General features: G+C 44.6%; 2 protein-coding genes across 2 annotated transcripts in view; one reads left to right on the top strand and one right to left on the bottom strand.

The window, feature by feature from the left end:
- shank3b (SH3 and multiple ankyrin repeat domains 3b) overlaps positions 1–10,000 on the bottom strand; it is a 50,799-nt gene that overhangs the window by 27,893 nt on the left and 12,906 nt on the right. Inside the window, exon 2 of the mRNA XM_080051295.1 lies at positions 414–585. Within this exon, the coding sequence (XP_079907421.1) occupies positions 414–581 (168 nt within the window). The 5' untranslated portion in view covers positions 582–585. The remainder of the gene's footprint in view (positions 1–413; positions 586–10,000) is intronic.
- On the top strand, positions 5,950–9,905 carry LOC307268725 (NLR family CARD domain-containing protein 3-like; the record flags this gene model as incomplete). The annotated part of the gene is made up of 5 exons (XM_080051461.1): positions 5,950–7,559; positions 7,649–7,819; positions 8,173–8,346; positions 8,997–9,043; positions 9,373–9,905. Coding segments are annotated over 5 exons (2,535 nt in total), but the record flags the coding sequence as incomplete, so codon positions are not given.

Consider the following 10,000-nt stretch of genomic DNA (forward strand, 5'->3'; position numbering starts at 1 on the left):
CGGCGACTTATTTCGATATCTATCCAACACATTATATCAACACATTATATATTTCTGGAATCCCTAAGATGTTTTTCTAACAACAAAATATATATTAATTTAAATATAGCCTGTAGTATAACTTTTTTTGACAAAACTTTGTTAGGAGGGGGCGCCCTTAGCTCAGTTGGTAGGGCGTCCCCCCCCCCATGGGCCTCGGCCAGCAGCGGACCCGGGTTCGGTTCCAGCCCGCGGTCGTTCTCTGCATGTCACTCCCCTCTCTGCCCCATTTCAACTCTGTCTCTACACTATCAATAAAGCATAAAAATGCCAAAAAAAAAAAAAAAGGTGTCCGAGATAACCCGAATTCCCTATTTATTCATTTCTATTCATACATTCATTTATATAAAGGCCTAATAGCCTGTGTGTGTTACCGTCTGTTGCAGGTCTGGAATGCCGATGCGGACGACGACGCTGTTGCCAGGGGGCGTGTCATCCGCGTCGTCGTCCCTGGCAACAGCGGAGCCTGTCGGGTTGCCGTTAGTAACCGCCTGTTGCCGCGGGCGATCATGTTTGGTGTCAGCAGCCGGACTCAGAGGCATGGGGCTGAAAAACAACAACACAGTTTAGTTCATTTCTGTCATTTTGAGTTTATAGATTATAGTGTGTGTGTGTGTGTGTGTGTGTGTGTGTGTGTGTGTGTGTGTGTGTGTGTGTGTGTGGCACAGAAACAAAACATTGTTATTAATTTTTTTTAATTTTCTTATATAGCTTTGGAAAACGACAACAACACAGTTTAGTTTCTGTAATTTTTCAACAGTTTTTTTATAATGGGAGCGGATGGGACGGAATGTTCAGAGGCAGAGTGGGGAACCAACTGTTACAGTGAAGACTCGGTGTAAAAATACACCAGAGTCTATTTTATAACTGCCTCTCACTCCCACAAATTAACCTCTACATGGATCTTGTTGACATCAAAATGTAGGACATATTCTGCCGGTCGCATAGATGTGACTACTGAAGCAATCGGACCAACACAATGGGAATTTTTGAGCTTCCAAGCTAAATGGTGTCCAATCAACTGCCGCATAGACTCCCATGTTAACTGAGACATGACATTTTTGAACATGTTCACAAAATATTCCAGTTTAAAAGTATTTGTGTTTCTTAAGAATCGGACGTATGGTTTAGTTCAAAATAAAGTTTGTTATCTTTAGTTGATGGTGAAGTGCATCAAGTAAAATCGTTGTATGAATGTGATCCTGTTTAGGTTGGGCTGGGCATGTTTATTTGTATTGACATATAAAGGGGTTATTTCTGTTTTCCATCACCCTGTCTTCCTTCCCACGGCCAGCTATCTGTATCTATCCTGTCCTAAAACATTTATCTGTCATTCATTATCAAAAAAGAGATCAAGGCGTTGCTGTAGTTGTTGCCAGGCGCCCAGACTAAACCTGTTGGATCACAATTCTACAACTGCTACTGTTGATGCGCTCCACTGCTTTAAACTCACAAACAAACAAACTTGTTGTATTTGGCAGACGTTGACAGAAGTGGGCCGATTGTGTCTCAGTTGGTAGAGCAGGTCGGCCAATGATCGAAGGGTTGGCGGTTTGATCCCCGCCCTGCCACCTGTGTCATGGTTGTTGTGTCCTTGGGCAAGACACGTCACCCACCTTGCCTTGTGTGAATGCCGATAGTTAGCCTGCAGCTATCAGTGTAAGAATGTGTGTGTGTGAATGGTAACGTGGGAAAGGAAAACAGGTCTGCCTTAAAAAAAAAAGTGTTTGGCTGTGATTTCGTGCAGATGAAGATGGACTTGGTGCTTGTGATCCTCGTGCTCGGTAAGATAAACTTCCTTCTTCCTCTCTCATGACTCCATTTACCAGCCTCATCACCGACCCCAAGAACCACTTTCCAATTGAAAGACATTCCTCGTGTTAGAATAGTAACTTTTTACCACTACCCTACTGAGCAATTTCAATCCCTCATAAGAAGCCTTAGAATGTTCAATTTCAGGATTATAGTCCTAGAAGATGGCTTTTTTTTATTGTCTGCTAAATAAAATCAACATTTAGTTCACATGCACGTCAGTGTGGTGTTTGGCATACGAGCGCTATGATGCTTGCCATGCACACAGAAACACAAGTCTCCCTTCTTCTCGTTATCTCTCTCTCACACACACACACACACACACACACACACACACACACACACACACACACACACACACACACACACACACACACACACACACACACACACACACACACACACACACACACACACACACACACACACACACACACACACACACACACACACACACACACACACACACACACACACACACAAACAAAAAAAACACTAAAATCAATGATTCTGAAATACTTAAGCTGGCTGTTATGTCCTTCATCTTAATTAGTCTAATCAATCTCTGCTGAAAGTCTCTGTGATTATCACTCTGTATAGGAATGAATGAAACTCACTCAGGCGTCAGATTCCCGAGAACAAAAAACAGTTAAAACACATGAACGCTGAGAAATATTTTGTGAACATGTTAAAATGATAAAGTTTAAAGTCTGCAAATACGAAAGTGAAAAAATTTATTGCTGTCATTTTCCAGTTTCTAGTTGCCAGGTGCTGTACAAATAAACACGCCCAAACTAAACCTGATGGGCCACTTTTCTACTACTGTTTCCTTGATGCACTTCACTGCTCACAACTAACAATAACAATAACAAACTTTGGGTTTGGAACTCATCCAGACTTCAGATTAGTAAGAAACAAAAACACTGTAAGGGCCTGTGTCCACTAAACGCGTTTTTGCAAGGCAGAGCGCTTCTTCCGGCTCCTTTCCACACTGGCCTGGGACCGACTCAGGATCCCCCAGTCAGAGCTGGTTACTGGGGCCCAGGAAGGAGAAGTTTGGGGTCCCCTGCAACCGCTGCTGCCCCCACGACCCTATACGTTTTTGTTTTTTTTGGGGGGGGGGGGGGCTTTTGAAGGCTTTATCGACAGTGCAGAGAGAAATGAGTCAGAGAGGGGAATGACATGCAGAGAACGACCCGGGCTGGATTCTAACCCGGGTCTGCTGTGAAGAGGACTGAGACTCTAGGACACTGACTATTGAAGACTATTGAACATAAATTTTCAGTGTGTCCTGTTCACTTAGTGCAAGAGTGAATTGCATTTGTTATTTTGATGTTATGGCAGCTGCTGCAGTGTTTGATCATTTGCCAAAACCAAAAAAAAAAATAGGAAAGGAAGTTTTAAATTAAATTGTTTTGACTAAATTTGTCCGTGCAATTATCAATATATTGTGCTGTTATGTATGACAAGGCAACATGTATCGTGATATATCACGATACGCAATATATCGGGATATATCGTAGCGTGACCAGTATCGTATACGTATCGTATTGCGAAGTCCTTGACGGTACCCAGCCCTATTTGTCATGTGAGAATCAATTAGACATGAAACGAGGTAAATTATATTCCTTTCATGTGTCTGTGTGTCATCAGTTTCCCAGCATGCCTCAGGTGTTGAGGTGTATGAAGGGGCGGAGTCTGCCCTGCTGCCCTGCCTTGCTCCGGGGTTACCGGGGAGAATCAAAGTGTTGTGGAGTCGCTTCGATCTCCATCCTTCAACCGTCCACCAGTTACAGGGCAAAGAAGAGGTTTATGTTCAGAACCAGCTTTACAGCGGGAGAACGTCCATGTCAGATGAATCATTTGAAACTGGAGATTTCAGCCTCACTCTGAACAAACCCCGACTCTCCGACAGCGGCAACTACACCTGCAGCGTCTTCAAGGGCGGGAGAGAATATGAACGGAGAGTAGTACAGCTGCAGGTCAAAGGTGAGGAACAAACACTAACATAGAAAATGTTAGTGTTTGTTCTATGTTGTCAGGTTTGAATGGAATAGGAATCTGTGAAATCCAGTTCTGATAATGCATCTGTGAAAATGTGTCATGAAACTTTAAAAAGATTTTAGGATCATGTAAAGCTCAGGTTGTTTTTTGTTGCCCACAGAACCGTACACTTTCCCAGCTGCGGCCAGTGTTCTCCTGTTTTTATTGGTTCTGCTCATTCTGGGTGCTGTGGTTGCTGCAGTATATCTTTGGTACAACGCCATCCCAGGTATGTTTAGTGTATATGTGCCCTGTGCTGATTTTACATGTCCAGTGAGAATCTATCACTTTTCAAAAGGAGCCCATCTGGAAAGGAGCTGCGCTTTATATTAAACATTTAAATCCCAAACTCTGACCATAACGTAAGGCTGCAGGATCAGTAACTATGGTAATTTAGTAGTTACCTTGGTGATCCTAATCCAAACCCTAACCAGGTTAAAAGAGAGCCACTTTGGTGACAGTGAAAACTCTTTGGGTCAACAAACCTCGCCCGTTAATCTGCTCCGTAGTCCGTAGTCCCTGAGGTCTCAGTTCCACAGTACTGTGCATGTTGTCTTGATGCCATGGTGTGTTGTTTTGTTAGTCTCACAGCTGGAGGTGAAGCAGGGGGCGGAGTCTGTGAAGCTTCCTTACAAAACCAAAGTGAAGCTGCCTGAGAACGCCAAAGTTAAGTGGAGCCGTTGTGACCCTGAACCGATAACCATCCACGTTCATCCCGATGAGCCTCTTCTCAAACAGGACGTGATTTACGACGGCCGCACTGATATGAGGGAAGAGCCACTGAAAACTGGAGACCTCAGTCTGACCTTGCGTGACCCCTGCTACAAGGACAGAGGCACCTACATCTGCACCGTTCACGCGGATGGAAACATCTTGGCACAGAAAGTAGTGCGGCTCCAGGTCAAAGGTCAGTGAAGGCCACTGCTGCTGCTACACTGAGAATCATTAAAGGAATACTCCACCCATACGGAACCGGCATTCTATCATTATAAAATCGCTATAATAATCTTTCCTCAGTCTTCCCTTGGCCCAGCTGTTCTTTTAATCCTAACCCTACATTTTACCGTGTGTGATGTCACATGTGGGAAAATGTAGGGTTAGACAGTGAGACCATAACACACTCTTTCTGCCTTTTCTCTGGCTAGGATGAACCGATTTCTAAAATGTTTGGATTGGACATAGGATCTCAGAGTTCAATACACGGTGAAGTAGGTCTTTAATGTAAAGTAGCTCAGCTGATGTTGTGGTTTGTTTTCCTTAGGCTTCCAAGAGGAGATGGCAGAGGTTGAGGTTGAGGAAGGGGACAAATCTTTCACACTGCCGTTCATAACTGAAGCTCAGCTGCCTGCTGACGCAACAGTGGAGTGGAAACGCTCTGAACACAAAGACATGATGGTCCATGTTAATGAGAACAGTGAAGACCGGCCTGAAAAACAACATCAATATTACCGTGGACGCACAAAGATGAAACATGACCCGCTGCGATGCAAAGACCTCGGTGTGACCATTACTGACCCCCGCTACAGCGACAGTGGAACATACATCTGCACCGTCAGCAAGGATAGAGATGTCCTGGCACTGAAAGAAGTGCGGTTGTGCATTAAAGGTCAGTATTGTAGATGCAGTTCGAAGTTCAATCGGGAACCAGTTATTTGGTTTTCCACCACCTATACGCAATCCCTAGTATGTTGTTCAGTTTGAAGGAAGGGCGTAGAGTTGGGCCGATAGTCGATGTTGTCACCCAGCCATTGCCTAGGGATCCAGGGCCATCGTCACATCATGATTTAACAGCCGCCACTCCTGCCCGTGGTTGTATTATAAGCCCCCGTCAACTGCACTGCCAGATTGGGCAGGATTTCCATTTTGAGTTTTTATGACACAAATGCAAATAAAGCCTTGAACTCGCTAATCACTCATTGATCTAACTTCTGCTGGGTTCATTCAGGAAACCATTCTGAAGATTGTCAGCTTGAACTAAAGTCTAACCTGAAGAAGAAGTTCCAGTATGTGTTTGAGGGGATCACTCAAGCAGGAGACCCAACCCTTCTGAATCAGATCTACACAGAGCTCTACATCACCGAGGGAGGGACTGGAGAGGTCAATGATGAACATGAGGTCAGACAAGAAAACATATTTAGAGCCTCTCCTGGAAGAGATGAACCAAGCAGAACAGTGATGACAAAGGGTGTGACTGGCATTGGGAAAACAGTCTTAACACAGAAGTTCACTCTGGACTGGGCTAAAGACAAAACCAACCAGGACATACAGTTCATATTTCCATTCACTTTCAGAGAGCTGAATGTGCTGAAAGAGGAAAAGTTCAGCTTGGTGGAACTTGTTCATCACTTCTTTCCTGAAACCAAAGCAGCAGGAATCTGCTGCTTTGAAGAGTTCCAGATTGTGTTCATCTTTGACGGTCTGGATGAGTGTCGACTTCCTCTGGACTTCCACAACAATGAGATCCTGACTGATGTGACAGAGTCCACCTCAGTGGATGTGCTGCTGAAAAACCTCATCAGGGGGAAACTGCTTCCCTCTGCTCGCCTCTGGATAACCACACGACCTGCAGCAGCCAATCAGATCCCTTCTGAGTTTATTGGCATGGTGACAGAGGTCAGAGGGTTCACTGACCCACAGAAGGAGGAGTACTTCAGGAAGAGATTCAGAGATGATGAGGCCAACATAATCATCTCCCACATAAAAACATCCCGAAGCCTCCACATAAAGTGCCACGTCCCAGTTTTCTGCTGGATCATTGCTACAGTCCTGGAGGATTTGTTGAAGACCAGAGAGGGAGGAGAGCTGCTCAAGACGCAAACTGAGATGTACATCCACCTCCTGGTGGTTCAGGCTAAACTGAAGAACATCAAGTATGATGGAGGAGCTGAGACAGATCCACACTGGAGTCCAGAGACGATCGAGTCTCTGGGAAAACTGGCTTTTGAGCAGCTGCAGAAAGGAAACCTGATCTTCTATGAATCAGACCTGACAGAATGTGGCATCGATATCAGAGCAGCTTCATGGTACTCAGGAGTGTTCACACAGATCTTTAGAGAGGAGAGAGGACTGTACCAGGACAAGGTGTTCTGCTTCGTCCATCTGAGCGTTCAGGAGTTTCTGGCTGCTCTTCATGTCCATCTGACATTCATCAACTCTGGAGTCAATCTGATGTCAGTAGAACAAACATCTTCCAATTACTCTGCAGAGACACACTTCTACCAGAGTGCTGTGGACAAGGCCTTACAGAGTCCAAATGGACACCTGGACTTGTTCCTCCGCTTCCTGCTGGGTCTTTCACTGCAGACCAATCAGAATCTCTTAAACGATGTGTTGACACAGACAGGAAGTAGCTCAGAGACCAATCAGGTAGCAGTTGAGTACATCAAGAAGAAGATCAACGAGACTTCCTCTGCAGAGCAAAGCATCAATCTGTTCCACTGTCTGAATGAACTGAACGATCGTTCTCTAGTTGAGGAGATCCAACAGTCCATGAGTTCAGGACGTCTCCCCACAGATGAACTGTCTCCTGCTCAGTGGTCAGCTCTCGGCTTCATCTTACTGTCATCAGAAAAAGATCTGGACGTGTTTGACCTGAAGAAATACTCTGATTCAGAGGAGGCTCTTCTGAGGCTGCTGCCAGTGGTCAAAGCCTCCAACAAAGCTTTGTAGGTGGAAAAATGAAACATTCCAGTAGTGCTTATTTTTTAATACGAACAGCATTTTTTTAAAATTGTCTTCAAAAATTCTCCTTCAGGCTGAGTGGCTGTAACCTCTCAGAGAGAAGCTGTGAAGCTCTGTCCTCAGTTCTCAGCTCCTCCTCTAGTCTGAGAGAGCTGGACCTGAGTAACAACGACCTGCAGGATTCAGGAGTGAAGCGTCTGTCTGCTGCACTGAAGAGTCCACTCTGTAAACTGGAAACCCTCAGGTCAGGATTCAGCTTATTATAACGCCCGACAGCCAGAATAAGACACTGTTTTGTTAAGAGACTCTTCCCTTGAGTAATTTTCATTTTCATCAAAAAGGAAATATCTTTTGATATTTTAGTTTCAAAAACCTGTCAATAAAACAAGGTGTAAAAGCACAGGTAATAATCACCTTAAGATCATAGAGTGAAGGATTAAAGTGTGTCCAACTCTATTAACCCTGAGTAAGTAATATAGGCCAACATAAAGTAGCTGATCCTTAAACAGATAAAAAAGAAAATAATTAAAACTATGGCCTCTCAGTCCCAGTAGATATTAAGAGCAATGTTGTCAAATGCTATTTCTTTCTTTTAAGGCTGAGTGGCTGTAACCTCTCAGAGAGAAGCTGTGAAGCTCTGTCCTCAGTTCTCAGCTCCCAGTCCTCTAGTCTGAGAGAGCTGGACCTGAGTAACAACGACCTGCAGGATTCAGGAGTGAAGCATCTGTCTGCTGCACTGAAGAGTCCACACTGTAAACTGGAAAAACTCAGGTCAGGATTCATCTTATTATAACGCCCGACAGCCAGAATAAGACAGTCAGTAAGTTTACATGCACAGTTTAGTCAAGCTACGGTTTTAGCTTTGTTAGGACATTTACTTGGATTACTGTCCTTGCCCTAACATACAAGCAAGAAAGGGGAATCGGTTTATTGACTGACATATGTCCAACTCTGCTACAATAGGTGGCGATACGCCCCCTTTAGCTGCTTTCAGCTTGTTAGTATAGGACTCATTTCCAGTTGTCTTGTTAGCGCACTTCTAACGTTTAGCAAGACGCTAACTAGTTAGCGCACCTCTATCTGTTAGCGAGCGGCAAACTGGTGCCATGTCGAGTTGTGATATGGAACGTTACAGCCCTGTACATTGCGTATGTTCTGTGCACGCGCACAGCTTAATAATGAAGTTATTAAGGGTTAGCGATGCCTTACCTTACCTTTTGCACTTCTTCAAATTAAGAATCTATTCATATACAGTATGCTTATACTTTTATTTGAATCCCTTTACTTTACTGTAATGTGGGTCGGAGAGAAACACATTTACTATTCATCTGTATGTGTTGCACATATTGCAGAATTGACAATAAAGTTGACTTTGACTTTGATGAGGGACATAAAAGCATTGTGACTGTTTCTTCCTCCAGGACGGACGCCGGTGGAGAGCAGTGGTTCAAACCTGGTCTGAAGAAGTGTAAGTGTGGATTCAGTTTGACTGGTGGAGACAGAATGTGTCATCATTAAACGTTATTTAAATGAACAACATCAAACAAAGAATAAACCCTTCAGGCAGGCACATGCACAGATAGACCCCAGGTGATGCTCAAGCACCTGCCCTTTGGCCCCTGTCCCGAACATATAGTTAACTATATCACAACTCACATTAACATGCTTCTACTGATTAGCATGATCCTGAGTGGGTTTTTTTTTTGCTTTAGCACCCGCCCCTCAAAATGCATCTGCACGGCACAGCCTTCTGGTGCCTGATGATAAACTGCTGCTGTGTCTTGTTCTCTCCATCAGATTCCTGTGAACTCACACTGGACACAAACACAGTGAGCAGAAGACTCAAACTGTCTGACAACAACAGGAAGATGACACGTAATGAGGAGGAGCAGTCATATCCTGATCATCCAGAGAGGTTTGACCCCTGGCCTCAGGTGCTGTGTGGTAATGTTCTGACGGGTCGCCGTTACTATGAGGTAGAATGGAGCGGATATGTTCGTATATCAGTGAGTTACAGAGGAATCAGCAGGAAAGGACTCAGTAGAGCGTGTGTGTTTGGATGGAGTGATCAGTCCTGGCGCCTGTCCTGCTCTGATCCTGGACGTTACTCTTTCCGTCACAATGACACGAGAATTGCCATCTCCTCGTCTTCTGACTCTCACAGAGTAGCGGTGTATGTGGACTATCCTGCTGGCTCTCTGTCCTTCTACACAGTCTCCCCTGACTCACTGATCCACCTCCACACCTTCAACACCACATTCACTGAACCTCTTTACCCCGGGTTTGGGGTGTATTGGGATGACTCCTACGTGTCTCTGTGTGATGTGTAGGAGGGAGACAACTTCCAGTCCTGAGGTTTAAATGGTGGTGGTGGACGAGGCTTCACTTAGTTCATATCTGACTCACTGATTACATTATATTTCAT

This window comes from Ammodytes marinus (assembly GCF_949987685.1).
Source record: "Ammodytes marinus genome assembly, chromosome: 22".
Lineage (NCBI taxonomy): Eukaryota > Metazoa > Chordata > Actinopteri > Uranoscopiformes > Ammodytidae > Ammodytes > Ammodytes marinus.